This window comes from Cottoperca gobio, chromosome 14 (assembly GCF_900634415.1).
Source record: "Cottoperca gobio chromosome 14, fCotGob3.1, whole genome shotgun sequence".
NCBI classification, from domain to species: domain Eukaryota; kingdom Metazoa; phylum Chordata; class Actinopteri; order Perciformes; family Bovichtidae; genus Cottoperca; species Cottoperca gobio.
This window is the reverse complement of record NC_041368.1, coordinates 9314020-9335072: the sequence shown is the minus strand read 5'-3', so window position 1 is coordinate 9335072 and position 21053 is coordinate 9314020. Positions and strand designations below refer to the sequence as shown.

At 39.6% G+C, this 21053-nt stretch overlaps 1 protein-coding gene across 1 annotated transcript; it reads left to right on the top strand.

The window, feature by feature from the left end:
• Positions 1 to 1358: 1358 nt before the first annotated feature.
• Positions 1359 to 19089, top strand: abcg4a (ATP-binding cassette, sub-family G (WHITE), member 4a). The gene is made up of 16 exons (XM_029448423.1): positions 1359 to 1739; positions 1946 to 2083; positions 3889 to 4126; positions 8851 to 8968; positions 9060 to 9192; positions 9274 to 9324; positions 10281 to 10426; positions 10534 to 10657; positions 10868 to 10982; positions 11069 to 11199; positions 13621 to 13719; positions 13857 to 14025; positions 14125 to 14225; positions 14307 to 14465; positions 15226 to 15344; positions 15498 to 19089. Exons 3-16 carry the CDS (start codon positions 3898 to 3900, stop codon positions 15721 to 15723), a joined length of 1920 nt encoding a protein of 639 aa, XP_029304283.1. The 5' UTR covers positions 1359 to 1739; positions 1946 to 2083; positions 3889 to 3897; the 3' UTR covers positions 15724 to 19089.
• Positions 19090 to 21053: the final 1964 nt, after the last annotated feature.

Below are 21053 nucleotides of genomic sequence, written 5' to 3'. Positions count from 1 at the left end.
GCACAGTCCAGTCCTAGAATACCATCACTCCTGCAGTCACCATGTCACTTTGGAAAGACATCTTTGTTGAGTTTAAATGTGCACAGTCACAGGCTGAAACTAAAACTACCATGAGTGTTTACTCTTATGTCACACATGGCAGCCAGTCATTGTTAATGTGTGCTTTATGAATAGAGAAACACTTATCTTTGAAGTGACTTAATGATCATTTATTTGATTAATGATTTACCTTTGTATTTTCTCACAGGGCAAGATTGGTTGGTTGTTGTTTTTAAGATAATTTATGTATGCAAACTCAAGCTTATTCTGCAGAGAGTGTAAGAAAGGTCATCTCCTCGAGGCAAACATTACATTATGCATTCAGGATTTGGCCTTTTAAATTCACCTGTTCCTATAGCAGTCTTGTCAAAGCTTGAAACATCTTTATTTTGTATACTGACTTGTCTCCATCACACCAAGGCTGAATTATAGAACAAATAACAGATATGTTGCAACACAGTGCGAACCTGTGAAGATTTACATGCCTAATCATATAGTATTTAAGCTTTGCAATCAGTGCGATGGATTCAGAGTTACATGTGTTACATGTGTCTCTGTCTAACAATATGGTAATGAAAGTATAAAGGACTCAGAGGCATATCACACAGAGAGCGAGATGGGTTGCTGTGCTGAAGTTGCTCATGCAGTGACGGGAGGGCTCGTTTTAAATTGGTCTGATTAAGTGGCAGGTGCGATTGGCTAAAAATGGGTTTGATTTCCTCTCAGGGGTGATGTAAGCCATGTAGGATCCGCTTGAACGCTAGTAACCCCGGCTGTTTTACCGAAAATAACCCAGGCACTGCAGCATCAGCACCAGGCAGCTGCGCAGGTGCGGCCTTTAAAGAGACAGCGGGGCCTAAAATCTCACCAAAAACCTTCCTCGTATTTACACAGACTGTCAACAGCAGTGCACTGAAAACGATACAGCCGGACCGATCATCTGTGTCAGTATTATATGGCAAGATGAGAATAATAAACAAAACAAAACACTGTTTCACTGCAGAGCTTTATCCTAATTTAATATAATTCCCATCCCTCTCATTTCTCCAGGGACCACATCCCAAAGTGGCAACAGAATAGAAAATGAAATACTTAAAAGGTTTAAATTGGCATCTGAGGGGCTAATTTAATGAAACGGGTCAATCTGATCTGAATACATTCAATTAACTGTGAATTAATGCCAACGTTTAATTCAATTATTATTATTATATCATTAAAATGTCTTTAAAGGGACTTAACATGTGTCTATGATCAACTATCGTATAGTGCCTTTACAAAATGTACTCCCCCCCCCCCCTCCCCCTATTTGAGACCTAATTCTTATACATGAGGTCAGGATGAGGATTACATGAAAACGATCAAAACCAAAACAATATTTTTTTCCTCCAGTAGCATCCTGCCAGCAACCAGCAACGCCCTGTATCCTAGACCGGCGTGCGTACCACACAGACGCACAAACCGGTAAAAGGATAACGGCGGCTGCTACATCGAGCTGCTGTTTCCGAAGCATCTGCAGCGCTGTTCGGCTCTTTTTTTGCTTCATCCCAAATACCAGAGACTATAGATTGTCATCAACACTACTGCTGAGGATGTGTGAGAGTATTTCGATGCGAGTTCGGATCGGATGGATTCAATGAAAGGAATAATCCTACCGAGGAGGAAAAACATGACAGGAATCCTGTTCCCCTGACGATTCTCGGGTATGCAGTCATAGTTTGAGGTCGGACATGATTTTAATCTCAGGAGTTGCTTTAGTGGATGCAGGATGGTGTGCGCCGCACCCCGAGATATATTGATAAAGAGAATACAGCTCTGTCCTTTTATGCCTCTCAACCGATCCGGATTTTTCCTGGACTGTGGCGCACAGTGAGCATCTTGTTTTCTTTTCTTTTTTTTAACTGACTAGGACTGTCTGGGGGACCTTTTGGTGTAGAGGGATTGTGCCGTTTTGTCTGAAGGGATCAACTGAGCACTGTTGCTCTCACCCAGAGAGGAGAACCAGCAGCTGGAGCTGCTTACCTGTCATTTCAACACACAATAAGAAGTATGTGCAGTGCGTGTGTGCATGTGTGCATGTGCAATGTAACACACAGTGGGACTGACTGTTAAAGCCTTATATGTGTCCTCAGAATCATTTATGACCCATCTACCTTTTTCATCATTTTCCAGCCTCATGTTTTCATTACCCATCAGTTTGTTGTTAACAGGTGCTTTTTTGAAGAGCTGGCAGCATCCCTCATCACTGACAAGTCACTGCAGAGCACAGAGTGGCCACACCACTGCAAAGCTACATTTAATAACCATATTTCAGCCCCTTAAGGGAGTCTTTTAATATGGCCGTGTGTGTGCTCACATGTCCTTGCTTTGGGGCGGCACATGACAGAGCATGGAGGCCTTCAATCTGACTGAGAGGCCATTAAAGCCTGTAAGGGTTTTACTGAGCTCATATGCAAGCTGGAGGTTCACTAATGGCCGGGTGATCAATAGAAGCCATGGTCAATTTCCTTCACTGGGCCTGTTCACATGAGGAGATTTTACTGCACATAGGACATAGATAGTAAACAGAGAGCACTACAATACTGCATTGCATGGCAGCATTGGATGTATACAGCGAATATGTGTTGAAACAGAATATGAGTTTTGAATGTTAATGCTGATATTTAGTCTTTCAGTGCTTTGCTCCATAACTCTTTGCCTCTGATGAGTAGTGTCTGTGTCATATGTGTCAGTATTTACCACAGTGACCTTGCTTCTGACATGAATGGTGTCACAAAATGATATTTTCGTGAGGATAAATGTGCCTGAATTAATCACAACTTTGTGGGAGATGACTGGGTGTAAATATGGCATAAAACAGAAGCTTCAGTAATCCTTTTCTGACCCACACAGATTGTTTGTGTGTATATCAGTGTGTCGTCACTACTTCTTTTATTTGGGTAGTTGGGTAGTTTTTTTTGCCAATTTCAGACCTGCATGTACATAAAATAGGCAGTTTCTTCAAATGTTTCCCAACTATTTGGACTGAATCTGGCGGTTTATGTGTGTGCTTTTATTATTCCTAATACTACACTTAATATGCACAGTTACTTTACAGTCAAACCCGCATCCCATTAGGTTTCCTGAGCGCATTTATTAAATAGATAATTACATAGCTCGTTATTTACAGGTAAGCCTACCAATATAAAATAGGCCACTTTTTTTAAACTAATTTGAATCATTCACACAATCCTCCTCCTTCATTTAGTACAGGGGTATTTTGTTGTTGTTAAATAACTACTGGCTTTTACCTGATTAATGAAATGCTAAAGTGATTCAGATGCTTTCACATGTCTTGACATCTTCAGTATGTTGATATGAGGGAAACATTGTTTTCAGGTTCAGATTATAGGAAAGCTAATGGATCAGCAGCCTCTACATGGTTTAAAAGACACTTCAGACAGGCCCGCCTTGCCTAGAAGGAAATTTATGTGAATCAGCAGTAAACGTGTGCTGCAGGACTGAAACCAGATCCCGACTCCTCACACTCAGAATCTCATTCCCCTCAACCAGCCAGTCCATAAAATAAAGTGTAATCAAATCTAATCCAGCACCTAGTTTTAAGATGATATCTGCAGTCGTGCTAAAATCATTCCTACAACACACTTTTGTGAGGCACCAAGTTTCTATGGAAAACCAATTGGAATTGACATGTTTGTTTTTTGATCAATGAAATTATTTACCTCACTTTAATGCATTTTTAAAGATCTGCATGTGAGGTTTTTCATCTATGAAAATATGAGGATGTAAGGCCTAGCAGGGGAGTGTAGTTAACACGGTTGTAAACACTGACATGTCTTTCCTCCTTTGCAGCCCAACAGCATGGCAGAGAGGACAGTGGAGCAGGTCTCCGTCAGCATCCCCATGGAGGAGACCAAACTCCACACTGGAGCGCCTCCGGAGGCCCCACTGCTCACCCACTTAAAGAAAGTGGAGAACCACATCACTGAGGCTCAGCGCTTCTCCCACCTCCCACGCCGCTCTGCTGTGGACCTGGAGTTCAATGAGCTCTCGTACACCATCCGCGAGGGCCCCTGGTGGAGGAGGAGAGGTACTGCAGAGCTCAGTTCACATAGTAACCATGATGGATGAGGAGCAAGCAAGCACCACCCATGATGATCAATATCTAGAGTGCAGAAATTTCAAAGGGAGGCATTTAATAGCCTTTGTGACATTTAAGGGAAAAAAATTGTTTTCCCTCAGTGGTAGTCTGTCTCTCTCGCTTTGCTCTATTGTTCGGACACATGTAGCCCAGCCCTGTCCACACACACACACACACACACACACACACACACACACACACACACACACACACACACACACACACACACACACACACACACACACTTGCAGACATCCACCATGTTGTAGCAGGGCTGAGTTTTGCTGCGCTCAGCAGAGTTTAGACATAGTAAATCATTTACACTCGCAGGTTGGCACACTGTTCCCCTCTCTTTCCCCCTCTAGTTGTCCGACGATAGGCGGTGGCAGTGACTCAGGCCCACGATTGATCTACTCATGAAATATGAACAGCATCTTAACTCACCACCTTTATTTATGACGAGCCTCCAACCTTTGGTCATTTCTGCTTGTCAACTAAACCAGCCCTCTGTAAACTATTAGCCGCACCAAGTATATTTAGTAGGGTGGGGACTTCAGAGGAATCCTTTATTCCCATTCTCCACCATGTAGGACCTTTAGGAGAGGCCCTACTATGATGTGCAGGTTGTGTTATTTTCAGTCTTGTGTAATGTTGATAAGCATTATGAAAGCCCGGCAGAGGAGTGTTTGTTGTTCCACTGTGAAACCTGAATGTAAGGAGAGCATTCACAGGGAGGATCATGGTCAGAATGCTTTTGATGCACATGTTTTTCCCTTTAGTTGTCCCATCTCATCAACCTGTGGTGTTTGCTTTTGTTTGTGTTGTCTCTTCAGGGTGCCTGCTTGTGCTCATCAGGCCGATGATGTGTGAGCAGGAAGCGTCTCAGCTTTTACTAATTAAGCGGTGCCTTTCACACTGAGGCTCGCCTGCCATTTTACTCTCTTTCCAATCTGAATGAACCTCCAATCACATACATCCTGCTCCTTTTAACCCCTTTCTACCCCTCCGATTACTCCTTTACCCCCTGCCACTCGCATATAATAACATAATCAGTGTGTTGCTCATATTTTTCATAGCCCGTACTTCCTTCTGAGGAGCTTGTCTGTGTTTGTGTCTCATTTGACAAGCTTAGAGCTGATCCTCTGCAGTTCCTGTCTGCCTGATCAAAGCTGTAAAACAGGTGTAATGACACAGAGCTTAAAGGCTGTTGTTCTGCTGTGTGTTTTAGTAGTAAGTGATTATTTCTCCTTGGCAAAACCCCCTGTAATTTCTGTTAAAACATGTGCAATTATACAGCTGGTAGAGGAAAAAGGATGACGTGAACAATAAGCCTTGAACCTGTGACTTCACATTTTAATGTGCTTTAGTCTTTGAGTCACTGACACACTATGTATGAGTCATTCCTTAAAATGTCTGGAGCGACCTGGAAGAGATTACCAAGAGGTAGATATTGTAAGCGAATGTCAAATTGTTTATTTTATTGTAAAAGGGTTCAGGAAGGTTAGGTGCCGTATGAGCTTCCCGCTGTCTGCATTTGTTATTGTCGCTTCTTTTTGGCAAGGAAAGCCATTTATCCCCGTTAGGATGAAGTAGCTGTGACCTGCTTTAATGTTGAGGGTATTCTCCTCCTGGTGAGGTATTCTCCTAACTGGTGAAACACTATCCCTGGACAGGAAGGGAATGAGAGAAGGAAAATGTTTACATGCATTTTGTTATTTACTGTAAGTGCGTCTCTGCACCTGCATTGCTTTTTTTGTTAGGAGGAAGAAGAGTGTGGTCATCTTACGGATAAAATCACATCTTCTACTTAACATGCTCTGTGCTGCTCAGACCGTGCTCCTTTTAGAATGCATCACCACGCCTGCACACCATAAATCACATTTATGACTGTGATGCAAAGTAATTCATGATGCTTTCTACACGAACATTTTTTATCCTGCTATGTTGTAGACCATATGGTCAGACAGAAGTCAAAGCAATGCATAATGTATTTATCATAAAGAATGGTAGCAGTGTCCTGATGTGAGGAGGGTGGACCATTAGAAAATTATCAAGGACATCAGATCTTATGCGATCTTATTTCTTTTATTTTGATTCTTTCATCCTGTCATTTTCATTTTCTGTGTGTGTGTGTGTGTGTGTGATTTCACAGTTTAGACAAATTCATTTAGTTCAAAAGACAATTTGTTATTGGTTATAATTAGTGAAATTAGCTTGAACTGAATTGATTTATGCAGCTAATTGTAGTTTATAGCCCTTAAAGTAAACTCTACCGACTTTACACACCAAAGTGTGTTTACAGGTGTTGGGGAGTAATACTGCATACAGTATGTAATAAGAGATGTGAAAGCATTGTGTGGCTCCAGAGTGAGCTGCGCAAAGCCTGATCATTTGCATCAAGTGATGTCACTTGAGTCAGTGTCAGATGGAGTTTAAGACTAAGACATCTGGGGGTCTGGAGTTAGAAAGAAGTGAGTTTAATTTTCTAATATCACACCAGAACATTTGATCAAATAGCATATTCTCCAGAGTTTATGTAGACAGTCATTTAAGATCAGAATGATTGCAGTAAATAAATTAATATGTAAGAGGGAAAATAACTACTTTTGGAAACATTATCCTGGTGTGAGAATCGTGTTTCCATTTGCGGCAAGTGCTTCAATTTGAGGCTGACCCCACCTCAAACGTGACTCATAATAATTTGTCTAACAATTACTGTGAGGTATCCTATGAGATCAGACTCGATGTGTACTGTCACATGCGGTTAAATCGCTGTGTGTCTTTGACATTGAGGTGAGCTACATACTCTGTGGCTCTCATGAGACTGCCTGCAGCCTCCCACAGATAATGGCATTATTATGCACGACCTACAGCTCCGGGTTAGATGATCAGTATGCACCACATGCCAGAGCAGGGCTGCTTCACTGACAGCAGGCTGCTCTGCTGTCTGATGTAATAACACTGTGTGGGAAGAGGGGGCTCTGCCATTAGGCTACTTTACTCATAACGTGATGGTTTGAGGGGGCTGGCAGCTCTGCTGAGACCCTAATTACAAAGCTTGAGACAGGAAGAAGCATCCCTGAAGACAGCTGAGAAATGGGTGAGGCGAGGGAGACAGGGGGTGACAAAAAGGCAGGATACTCACAGCCCTTTTTAACTTTCCATATCTGGAGGCTTTCAGAAACTGTCAGTTTCAAAAGTGTTCAAACCTGAGCCATCTTCATTAGAAGGCCACACCACTTCAAAACATTTTTTAAACCTCAGCAGGAAAATAATGCCTGTGGTTTTTCTGTTGGCGGCACTGAGGCAGCCATGATCTCGTCTTGTTTCTCTTTACATCACAGTCGTGCTGCACACCTGATAGCTCATAAAACGCTATAAAGAAGTTCATATTTTTTAGCCTTGAATTCTGTCTTTTCCATAGACACTGATAACAACTTTGTAATCTTTAAACAATAGACAATTGTAGAAACAGAGAAAAATAATTTAAATAATATATTATAAATAAATAATAAATATAAATATATTATATTTATACATACAAAAAGTGCAACAAAATAATGGAGTACAAAACAAATAATGACATTTAAAAAAAGGAGGGAATTATATTGTCAGCATTGTGGTTCAGGGCCATAGCAGTGTGAAGCATATTCAGTTTGTCAATGAATACAAATTACCTTTTTCTTTTCTTTTTTTTATTAATGGTGGCTGTAGTGTAGCCCGCTAATCAGAATAATTTGACAGACAACATGTATGATCGACAGCACTGCTAGCTCTGCCTGATGGTTCCTGGTATTCAGATTAAGTAGGCTGTGACTTCCCCTGCTGGAGTGAAATTACGCTCGCCGTCTGCATAATTATCTGTGAAACACTTTAAGAACAGAGTGTCGCGGTGTAACACGGCTCAGTAAATTCCAACGGTAAAAACAGGCCATTACACTGGACCTCTATACCTGGTTCTACTTTCTCACAGTCAGCAGTTTATAAAGACGTTATAAAAGTGAGCAGACTCATAAATGACCCAGGAGTTGGACCATGACTAAAATAACCACTGGGTAAAAACAAACTGAATACAGAATGTAAAATCATTTTGTGTCAGCCGTTGTTATTCCTTTTAGAAACAAACGTCAGTTCCTATCTTGCTCTTATATCTGGCTTTCTCTACATTTAATTTCCCACATGAGTACACTGAACCAATGGAAGAACATAGGGTATAAATAAACAACAAATATAATTTCATCCCTCAATAGTTGCTCTGTTCTCCTCCCTGTAATGTGTGAGTATGACATTCAGTAACAGGTTGTAAGCTTACTTTTCCCAATATTTTATACACTTGCTATTTTGTTTTTGTGCTTAAATCTTTCCATCTTTACTCGCTTGCTTTTTACTGTTCTTTTACCAATAATTTCTCCTCTTTGTCAGTGATTGCTGGTGGATGTTACAAATACAATAGAAATAGTTTGTAGACAATGTAACATAAATGTGAGTCTAGTCAAAAATGTATACCTAAATATAACACATAAATTGAAAACTCATTGTTTTAGATCTTCCAATATGACGCATTAAAAATAATTATGTAAACTGTGGAGCAAAATGTCTGAGAATGATTGAAACAAACAATTTCAGACCAATTACAGCTCTCTAAATAACAGCTTTCTCTCTCTCTCTGTCAGGTTACAAAGCCCTCCTCAAGTGTCTGTCGGGAAGATTCAGAAACAAGGAGCTGATTGGCATCATGGGGCCTTCTGGAGCCGGGAAATCCACTCTGATGAATATCCTGGCGGGCTACAGGTAAGACGTAAAATATCATACTTTTGATTTCATATAGAACTCAGAAAATGAAATGACTGCAATATCATTTTGTTTTCTGTTGAGAAAACAGGGAGACGGGCATGAAGGGCCAGATCCTGGTGAATGGTCGACCGAGGGACCTGAGGACCTTCAGGAAGATGTCGTGCTACATCATGCAGGATGACATGCTGCTGCCGCATCTCACTGTGCGGGAGGCCATGATGGTGAGGTCGTCTGAAGATTAAAAAAACAAAACACCTCATTGAATGTTCAATAATAATGTGTGACTTCTGTTTGTCTTTCAGGTTTCTGCCAATCTGAAACTGAATGAGAGCATGCAGGTCAAAAAAGAACTTGTAAGTCTGAATATATTGATTGTATTACAATTGCAGAATTATTAATGATATAATAATGATAATAACAAAAATAATAATTGCATATTGATGAGCCAGCCTGCTTTATGGTACTATTGAATTTACAGGATTTGTGCATCAACATAATGATGCACCCTACTTTTTAAATAAACTAATTAAGTGAATAAGCCAATACAAGCATTTTCATCTTATTGTGTAGATAAAATAACACGTCACGTGACTTCCAATACATATATATATATATATATATATATATATAACATCTTTGTTGATGTCCACCATCTTGTCTGCGGCCAGGTCCCTCTTGGCTTTGAAGTGGAACAAAGCACAGCCATGTTTTTTTCATAACTTTAATTATTTTTAATTGATGTTTGCATGAAAATATTTTATTTCTAAATGAGTTTATTTGGTTGATGTTTGGATCCTCCACAAAACAGAAAATAGTGAAAATGTAAGGGACGTCGTCTGCCTTATCACATGTATCTCTGGAAATAATTATCTGAATGTCACCAAATCTGGACTGGATGTTCACAGACGGTCATTGCATACAATAAAGCAACAATGCCATCAATACCTTTGTCCATTCTTACACCTAAACACACATGAAGTATGGGCGGAAATTCAATAAGAAATCAAAATTCCAAAAGGTATGTATATATAAGTCTGTCATTTATTCAAGTAAGGTAACCAATCACTATCAAATAAATCTACCAATGACTTATCATAAAAGTAGATTATTTGGCAATTGACTTCACCCTCTGCCGTCACCAGCAGGTCACTGGTGCAGCCAAACTGACACACACACACAATGGGGCCCTTATATATCAATATTATGATACAAGTCATGTACACCATGATAGTAGATTTATTAGAAGTAGTAGATTTTATCCCTTTTGTGTGTCATCATGTACCCACATTCGTCTCTGCTTGTGCGTAAGGTGGATGAGATCCTGACTGCTCTGGGTCTTCAGGAGTGTGCTCAGACACGCACCAACTCTATCTCCGGGGGCCAGTGTAAAAGGCTGGCCATCGCCCTGGAGCTGGTCAACAATCCTCCCGTCATGTTCTTTGATGAGCCCACCAGGTAGGATATTACTCAGCTGCTTTGCGTGTGTGTAATCTCCACATAAATCCAGTTGAACAGTGCATTTATCTCTCTGGTTTTCTGTCTCGTCTTGTGTCCCACCCCAGTGGTCTGGACAGCTCGTCCTGCTTCCAGGTGGTTTCCATCATGAAGTCTCTGGCTCTGGGAGGGCGGACAATCATCTGCACCATTCATCAGCCCAGTGCCAAGCTCTTTGAGATGTTTGATAAGGTAACTTGAGTGCTTATAGTGCTGGACACGTGTAGCTTTCCATTAGTAGCTGCTTCTTAGACCAGGGCACTACAGGTTAGCAGGATTCATTTTATGCCGCTGACGAGCAGCGTAGCAGTCGATACGCAGGCCTGTTGTTTCATATACTATTCAGAGATTCAGTGTGTTGGAAACAATGTTGATCACTCTGTACCTGTGTTGCCCCACCAGCTGTACATCCTCAGTCAGGGTCAGTGCATATACAAGGGCACAGTCCCTTACCTCATCCCTTATCTGAAGAACCTGGGCCTCCACTGCCCGACATATCACAATCCTGCTGACTTCAGTAAGTCAAGCGAGTCCTTTAGTACAAGTGTGTGTCTGTGTGTGTCAGTGTTTTTATTCTTACTAGCTTGTCCTCTCTGTCCCCAGTCATTGAGGTGGCGTCAGGGGAGTATGGGGATCTGAATTCAGTGCTGTTTGAGGCAGTCCAGGGTGGACTGTGCTCCGAGGAGGGCAAGAAGAACAAGAATGACTCTTCCTGTCCCTCTCAATGTCCCAGTGTGAGTGGTACCACTTTAGTCGTCTAACACCACACCTATATGTTTTCTATTAATCCCACTGATTCTTGAGAATTTTGATAAAACAGGTTTTAAATTTGAATGTTTTTTTAATTTATTGTTAAGAAATCTAAACGTATGTGTTTATAGAACGAGGTCTCAGCAATCGAGCAATATTTCTGGGCAACCTCCTGATTTTGTCATTTTGTCATAAATGATGTGTTTTTCCTGTCATTGCTTAGTATCATGCAACTTTCATCATTAGCATTAAATATACAAAATAATAATTGTGGACATAAAAAAAATCACATTTTTGATTTCAAATAGACATTTACTTCATCAACTGCATTGGAGGAACATATTGTAGTTCATTTAAAACAAAGAAAGTTTCATCTGACGGTGGTGACTGAGACCTGACGGTGGTGACACAGACCTGACGGTGGTGACTGAGACCTGACGGTGGTGACTGAGACCTGACGGTGGTGACACAGACCTGACGGTGGTGACTGAGACCTGACGGTGGTGACTGAGACCTGACGGTGGTGACACAGACCTGACGGTGGTGACAGAGACCTGACGGTGGTGACACAGACCTGACGGTGGTGACAGTGGCCTAATTACAACAAATATTTGTTATGTACATGTTATCCTTCTGTAAATATTAACAATGGCGAACGAACAAGATAAAAACTACAGTACAACTGCAATGTTTTAAGCATAACTAAGACATAAAACCTGACGGTGGTGACAAAAACTCACTTTTTGACATGTCATGCATGTAAACAGCAGCCATCTTGTTTTCTCTCTGTTGCTAGCTGCCTCTAGCCTTTACTTAAAATGCATACATTTATGTCATAATATAAAATAATTATTTCTATACAAAAGAGACAGTGTTGACACATCATGGTTGTGACAGTAGCAACATCAATAAATATGTAAAGATTCTTGAAAAAATAGCAAACTTACAGGAGCCTGAACGCTCTTGTAGCATTTAGCAGATGTGGAGGGTGGACAGCGAGTCCTCAGGAGAACAGTTCATCATGTGGTCGCCTGATTTTATTGCTTTTTTATAAATATATGACGGTGTTGACAAAAACCTTGGATACATTTTGAGCAACCATAAAATAAAGTGAATATATTTGAACATTCATTGCTTTTAGTTTTAAAGCAATATTGGACTCTACTCTTCCATTTGGTATATATATATATATATATATATATTATACTTTTTATGTTCACAATTTTCTATCAAATTGAAATGACAATCTCTTGTCTGGGGACAACTGATTTTCTGGGTGTTGGGCTATCATATAATCATATTATTTATAAAATGAAAGACAAACATATGAATTTATTTTTACATTTGTGCAAATGACCCTCAGATGATAAACAGTGATTATTTTAAATGAGAAAATGTTATTGCTTTTCAACAGAATTAGCACTTTCCTTAGTGGGACATGTTTTCGCCGAAGTCTCAAGAATCACATCATAGCCTCACATCATATAATAATGCAAAATGAAAGCCCTACAACCAGAGAACACTTTACTAATGTCAAATAATTGTTAGATAAAAATGTAATTGCATCAGATTTCATCAGTTTCCTTCGGTGATGGATTAACTGCATTTCATTTCATTTCAGTGGCGGGGCGTTTATGTTAGACAGAAAAAAAGTAGCGTTGATTGACCAAAAGTGCTCTAATTTCTGAGGTTTAAGTAAGTTTATAAGAACATTATAATAAACCCAGCACACAGGGACTGATGTTGCATTCAAACAAAACACCACGTAACTCTTTCCTTTTCACATCATCCAAACTGTTCCTCCTCTCCTCCACTCCATCGATCTGTCTCCTCCACCTCTCTCAGCTTCCTCTCATTCTTTCTTTCTCAGCCTCATAAATCGCTTTTGATAAGAGCATCAACTAAATTCTAAAACTGTAAATGTAAACCACCAAGAGCACTCTGATATACCATTACTCCTGCATGGTGCAGTTGTGCCCTTCTACTCCTTTAAACATTTCATTTATTGATTTGATTTTCTCTGTTGCCCTTTTTGTGCTTAGGATTTTTCCTGTGTAGACATCAGCCAACCTTTACCATAACTAGAGATTATAATGTTCTTTTTTATTCTTATATATGTCCATATCTTCATTTAATGGCTATTGCGTGCTAACTTTCACATTCTTTGATTGCATGATTTAAGATATTATTATAACTATAGTGACCTTCCACTTCCAACTTTTCAGCATCAGTCAGAGACCATTTGAATCATAAACTTAATCATAGATAAACAATCAGGTTATTTATTTTGCTCTACTGTTCGCAACGTGGCATAAGAGAGGGTATGATTTCTCTTTTTTGCTAATGGTTGTCTTGTATGTGTGTGTATTGCATAACTAGCTTGTTCTCACTGTCTTTCTCCACAGGAGACAGGAACCCTGGAGAAACATAGCTTTGCCACCAGTACATTCACACAGTTCTGCATCCTCTTCAAAAGAACCTTCATTACAATATGCAGGGACATGGTAATAATAATTATTCTATTAACTATTCCTTCACAAAATCAGATTGTAATAAGCAAAGTATATTATGAAAAGCAGGTTTGTGCTATCAATTAAGGGCTTTTTGAGTTGTCTTGACGTTGCTTTTGTGTGTTTCCAAGGTGCTGACCCACCTCAGGGTGATGTCCCATATTTGTGTTGGAGTGCTGATTGGCCTGCTTTATCTCAAGATTGGAAATGATGCCAGCAAGGTCTTCAACAACACGGGCTTCCTCTTTTTCTCCATGTTGTTCCTCATGTTTGCTGCCCTGATGCCCACCATCCTAACCTGTAAGATGCTAAATCTCGCGAGAGATTGGAAACATTGATTTGCCGTGTTGTGTTTCTGGTTGAAGTGGAAAGTCTTTTAACGCTTCTGTTGTTTCATAGTTCCTCTGGAGATGTCCGTGTTTATGAGGGAACATCTCAACTACTGGTACAGCCTGAAGGCCTATTATTTGGCCAAAACCATGGCTGACATACCGTTCCAGGTAAAGTTCGAATGATTGAGCACACAGGAATGTTTTGACAGGAATACACTGTATTTCAAATAACAAAATCTTGTTTTTCAGGTGCTTTGTCCAATCTTGTACTGTAGTATAGTGTACTGGATGACTGAACAGCCTCCAGAGGTGGGTCGCTACCTGCTCTTTATGGCCTTGTCCACATCCACAGCCCTGGTGGCCCAATCCCTAGGGCTGCTTATAGGGGCTGCATCCACGTCTCTGCAGGTAAGCAAACTTACATACGTTAAAGTCCCCCACCTCAAGCAAGACTTTCTGACGTCACAACCACAAAGTCTATCATGTTCAAATATGCAATTTACAGTGTGATGAGGAAACTTGAAACCATGAGTACACACACACACACACACACACACACACACACACACACACACACACACACACACACACACACACACACACACACACACACTCCTAATCCCTATTATACAATATTCCAAAGTGAAGCAGTTGTTAAGCACATGTGGCCATTGCTGGCTGGTTAAGAGGAGTGAGGAGTCAGCAGACAGAAGGTAATGACAGTACAGTGCACACACACACACACACACACAGACACACGACCGAACGAATGAACACACACTTTATCTCCCTCCCCAATGAGTAATTTATTACAGTTTTGAAGTAACTTGCTCAACACTGGAGTGGAGTTAGAAAGAAGTGACCAGGCATCAGTAGCCCACTCCTCACCTCTGCCTGAGGCTACATTAGCCGATACTTGCATAACACAAACATCTCCAGCTGAATGGTCAGTGGTGGCATTGCATTGTGGGTAATGTACACAACACAAAGATGATATCTCTGGTTCTGCTGCAATGATGTTGATCCTTTTCTTAAACTGTCCTTTGTGAGTCCACCAATGTTAGAAAAGTGCAATGCTAAATCTGCGCAGTATTCTTTTAAGTATCTGCTGATAAGATATTTTACGGAGACAGTTTTTTTTATTGTATTCTGTTCATTTGTTCCACAGGTGGCAACCTTTGTGGGTCCAGTCACAGCCATACCAGTACTCCTCTTCTCTGGCTTCTTCGTCAATTTTGACACCATTCCCAAATACCTACAGTGGAGCTCTTATGTTTCCTATGTCAGGTACTTTCAGTTACTTAATACAGTTCACATTTCTAACAGTTAGACTTTCTAAATTCATTTCGGCCATTGGTCTTTGTGGTTACCCTTTCTCTGATCTGAAATGTTTCACTTTGAATGAGCCTGGGTTCACGAGTTAAACATTTCTGCTTTCAGGTACGGCTTTGAGGGGGTGATACTCTCAATCTATGGGATGAACCGGTCGGAGCTGGAGTGTCCGGGCGTAGTGTGTAAGTTCCAAAAGCCAGAGGAGGTCCTGCAGCTGCTGGATGTGGAGGATGCAAAGCTCTATGTGGACTTCATGGTGCTGGGGGGTTTCTTCGTGGTCTTCAGACTGGCTACTTACCTGGTTCTGCGTTACAAAGTCAAGTCAGAGCGTTAAAATGTCCAGAGGCTAATGGATTTGGACGCTCGCACATATCCCAGCAGTGTGAGATAGTAAACAAACATATAGTTTCTCTTTCTTTGTCTCTACCTTACAAACATGTACAAAGACATACACAAGTCCAGCACATAAAAACATCATAAAGGTGTGCTGCACCACCAAACTGTACAGTATAATATCATGTTTTAAACAGTTTGTTTTTAAGAAAAGGGATCAACCCTATCTGCCCATTATTACCCTTAAGGTCCTTAATAGTGTTTTTCAGATCACCATTACCTTCCAACAACATTGTGTATCTGCACTATACAATACCAGAATACCCAACAAAGTAACAAAAAGCATGTGTCTTTAAACTGAGAAATTTAGATTCTTGGTCACTCCAAGAAAGTGCCACATGAATCATGAGCTCAAGCCTCCGAGTTTATGTTGAGCCATAGTAACCATCTTTGTTCGGGAGTGTCCAATAACTTGTAGCTTCTCAATTCAATGCCTACAAAGATAATCCAACATCCAAATCCACATCAGCAACCATCAAGGAACACGATTTCAAGACGAACACCCTTCATATGCCGTCAGAAAAAGTGGAACGTTTCAGTGCCAGAACACTTTTGTGCGGTTTCTCGCTCTCCTGTAGAAACATCTCATCAGGTATCGTAACCAAGACGTTGAACACAATTGCTTTTCTTTACGGAATGAGACTTTAACAAACCGACTGCCAGTGGATGACTTTCCTCGCTTTTCATCTCCAGTGTGGATCATTTTTGCAGGACCTTCTGCCCTACCATCAACGGTGGTAGAAGCCAGGCCTATGATTCCTTACTGGCTCCATTATATAACACGTTTGTCTCAGCCATTAACCGGGGAAGCGTTCAGAAAACAAGCATGACTGCTGTTTCCAGCCTGAGGCAGAGGGCTGTTGCACAGAGAGAATGGTGTTTTAGGTGAGGTGCAACAGCCTAATCTATGGTTAAAAAAAAGTCTAATCTGTGTCGCTCTTTTGAACTGCTTGTTTCCACTCGTTGTATGACTCTTTAGCTGCCTCCTCCCTGAGTTCCTTCTCTTTCTCTCTGCTTTGCTGATGTCTGACAGATGTGTGTTGTTCGAAACAATGCTAGATACCTTGAAGCGTTTTTTTTCAGGTTTTGTGCCTCTGAACTAGAATGATTTGAGTTTCCGCTGCTTCATTGTTTGCACATACACCTTATGTCAAGAAACATACACACACACACACACACACACACACACACACACACACACACACACACACACACACACACACACACACACACACACACACACACACACACACACACACACACACACGCGCGCGCGCACACACACACAGCAATGTTTAGAAGAGCCTCTCCTTGTTGCAGGGCAGTGCGAATATTTTCCAATAGACTTGCTATGAAATATTTCTTACTCAAACTATGCTACTTAGTAATCCTTATTATAATGCATAAAATAACGTGCGTATATAATCAACGATTGTACAGTGAATATGTCATGCCGTAAACAAAATGTACATTTGCACTTTTCAATGTATGTTTATCCTTTTTTTATTTAATTTAATTTTTTATATATCTATGTGATGAGCGCTGCTTGAAAGTATAACGGGAAAACAGCAACCGAATGTTGCATGTTCACAATAGGAATGAAATTTAAGGAATATTACATTTCAGAGTAAAGCGTAACAATTTCATTTCCTCATCCAAATGTATGTATCCTTCCATGGAGATGCAAAGCCTCTGCTTTCTGCTGAACATTTTTAGAATATCTGGGATTGAGTGCGTCACTGGTGCAGATAAAAAAACAAGAAGAAAGAATCAGGAGTGAGATGGCAATGTAGAAATGTGCTGGAAGGAAAAAAGATCACCACATGTATCTTTATGTAGCTAAAGAGATTGGCGTTCTCTTTAGGGACACACGGGATCAGAGAGCAGTGATCGCTGATCTGCTTCACTGTTCAGCAGGTGGAGTCCTGCAGACAGAAAGCAGCTGGTGGATGTTTGGAGTCTGTCATTAATAGCAATAGTTAACATTGTGATGCTTGTTATACCTCCCACAGATGTGGCATAAGTCAGTTCATATGTATTGAGAGCTTGACTTGACTCCTTTTGTTCCTACCAGTTTTATTATGTGCAATAACCATCCAAAGGTGTTTTAACTCTATGAGACCAATTTCATGAAGGGAAAATGTGATGCTGCAATATGTCTCTTTTTTTATCTTTTCATTTTAGTTGTGTTTTTGTTGCTTCTGTTCATTCGCTAATTTGTTGTTTACTGGATAACCGTATTAATAATTTAATTAGAGGGACAGAAACAGAATAATAATAATAATAATAATAATAATAATTGTTAAACGTACTGTAGATGGGTGCTGGATAAAGCCACCAGGCAGATTTTTCTCTTTTAATGTCAGAACCCGTCGATGTAATTGGTTCTCAAGTTAGTGCAGGAAAATGTGTAGCATGAGAGAAGTATTGCATAAAGTCACTTTTACTGCCAACACAGCAGATATGTGTTTTATTATTCAATTATATCAAAAAGCCATGAGTTGGTAGCAGACCTGCAGGTATGAATTTGTATGGGGGGGAAAAAAGAGAAAAGAAAGTGATCCAACCCCGGAACAAAGCAGGGATAATTAGTAATGTTTAAGTCATTAACCAGTCTGGGAACAACTTGGCCTGAGGGCTTTAGGCCTGTGGTACCAAAGAAGAAAACAAATCATTCTTCTACTGGTGTAAAATGTGAAATGTAGAGGGTGCAGCTCTCAATGAGACTATGTTGTCAAATGTTCTAGTTATTTTTCTGGCCAAACAATGAGCTCTGAAAAGTCGCCCGCGATGTTTGTAGTAATGCAAATCCTGCTGGATTTTCCATCCTCTTAAAATGTTCATGTTTCTTGAGTTTCATTGTCATTTCCAGGTCAGAACAGTGATTATCACAGACAGATATTATTTGGCTCCAGTGGAGATATTAAAATCACATGTAAGTAGTATTCTGGAAGGCACTGTGCGGGATGCAGCTGATGAGCACACGTTCAATTCTTTGTCACTCTCTTTGACACTTTTATTTATCATGTCACTATTTCACCTGTTTGCCATAATAAGCCACCTGACAGTGCAATCTAACATGCATGGTAAATAATTATATGCAGGCTATCCCTGCAGAAAGATTGTCTGATTGAAAATTAGTAATAGAATGGAAGACTGCTTAACACGGATTGTTTTTTAATTTTTTGTTTAATATAATTTGTTTATCATTTATAGATTACTTTATGGTTTGTCAACAAAAAAAAATGCAAGTTCTGTATACTGAACGCTGTTAAAAGGATTATAATAAAGATCATTTATAACCTTTGCCCTTGCTCAGTGAGATGATTCGCTCAAACATTGACGTTTTTTTTAGTTAATTTGTAAAGCTTATACGTAGCCACAAAGTTATTAAGTTAATATATATCTGGTTATTTGCTGTTTGCTCACTCACACTTACGAGTACAGTAAGAGAACTGAACACTTTATGACAGTGTGTCCATACCTTCCAGTACACACAGGTTTTGAGGGCCCCGATGTGGTCTTGTGGAATTTAACTATTTTAACCTAGCCACTTTTTTGTTCACTCCTTGTGTAAATGTGCTATGAGATATTGGATTTAGTTTTAAAGTCACATTTGAGGCACGTCAGCAACCACCAGCGGTTTCTGAAATACCCAATATTAGCTTGGTCGGTGTTTCATGTCATGTATTGATATAAAAACACTTCTTTGTTGAAAGCAAACACCTTTAACTTTATAATGTAAGCTGTATTATTGTAATCAATTGAATAAGTCAAATGTTACAATGAAAAAAGATTCTTTCAAAATATGGAAAGCATTTACTCATTTTGCCCAAAGGCACCATTGTTCTGATGATTGCAACAGCAGTGCACACAAATGTGCATAATGGCGTCATTCAATGTGGTGAAGCAGTTTAATCATAATAACTTATATTCATCATAACATGGGAGCGTGTTACAATGGAAAAGGCACTGGAAATGTAACTGATTTTCTAAATCACACTGCTGTATTCTACACTCTCGCAGGAGAGACATGTTGAAAGACAGGTAGCTGGGTTAGTCAGGTTAGGAAACTAGATTTCAGACGTGGACCATGAGCTGCACTCATTGTTGCATAAACAGTTTGTGAGAAATAAATGAAGGGGAAAAAAAACATCAAATAAATGATAAATCATTATGTATTTACGTGCAGAACTTAAAACAGTTGGTTGTTATTCAGACTCAAATACCATATGGTCTAACTAATAGCCTATCTACATCCCAATTTAGCTGTGTATTAAGCCCTAATTCATGTTGTCATTGAAAGTCATGTTGGCGGTCACATTCTGTACAAAGCTGTTTATTTGTTTTCCTCTGGGCTTGATTAGGTGAAGGCAAGAGGGACCCCTGCTGGCAAGACATGTATACAATCCTTCCTTATGAATATACAGGACTACATCAGTATATTTTTACATATTATTGCATGTCAGATAGTCTCTTAGCAGTACTATGTGCGAGAATGAATATGTGAAATGTAATTTCATCTCGACATAATGAGGCTGGTGCCTTGTTTGTTCAAGTAAAGATTGTTCCATTAGTTAATAGTACTTATAACTGCACAATTTTCAAAACTACAAAGCATTTTTAATGGGATTATGTCAATTTGTATGCATTTTTAATTGAAATATGTGTTGTGATGGAAAAGACAATTTGAGTGTTATGGTTTATATCAGTAAAAATAATGTATATTAAATTAAATGTCAGTGGGGTAGCTGATAGAGTGAGGTCCAAGAATATATCTGCAATTACTATTCACCGACAAGGAACCACCAAAGAGAATGAATCAGGGACTTTTTTTGTTTTTCGCTAAATAGTAAGTGCAACATTTGCACTTTCCAGCAATTTTCTGCCATATGATTTTATCTCCTTAAAAGGTTAAAGTTTTAATGATGAAGTTTTTAAATCCTTTACTCCTCTTTGTTTTTCTTTTGTTTTTATCATATTTTATCAGAAATAAGAAAAACAAAAACATATTTCCTATTTTTTATTTTTGGTACACTCACTTAACACCAAAAGGAACATACAAAAATTAAATCATAGACCAGTCATTATGGCCTTTTATGTGTTGTTCTTGCTGTATATCACTTATATTTTTTATATAAAAGAACACCTGTCCCTTATTTCTACATTTAAAGGATATATGAGCTATTTGGAAATGACAGCCAACATTAAACATATTTTCGATTTACCAAATATTTCCCTTGATTTTATCTTGTATCATATAAATATAAA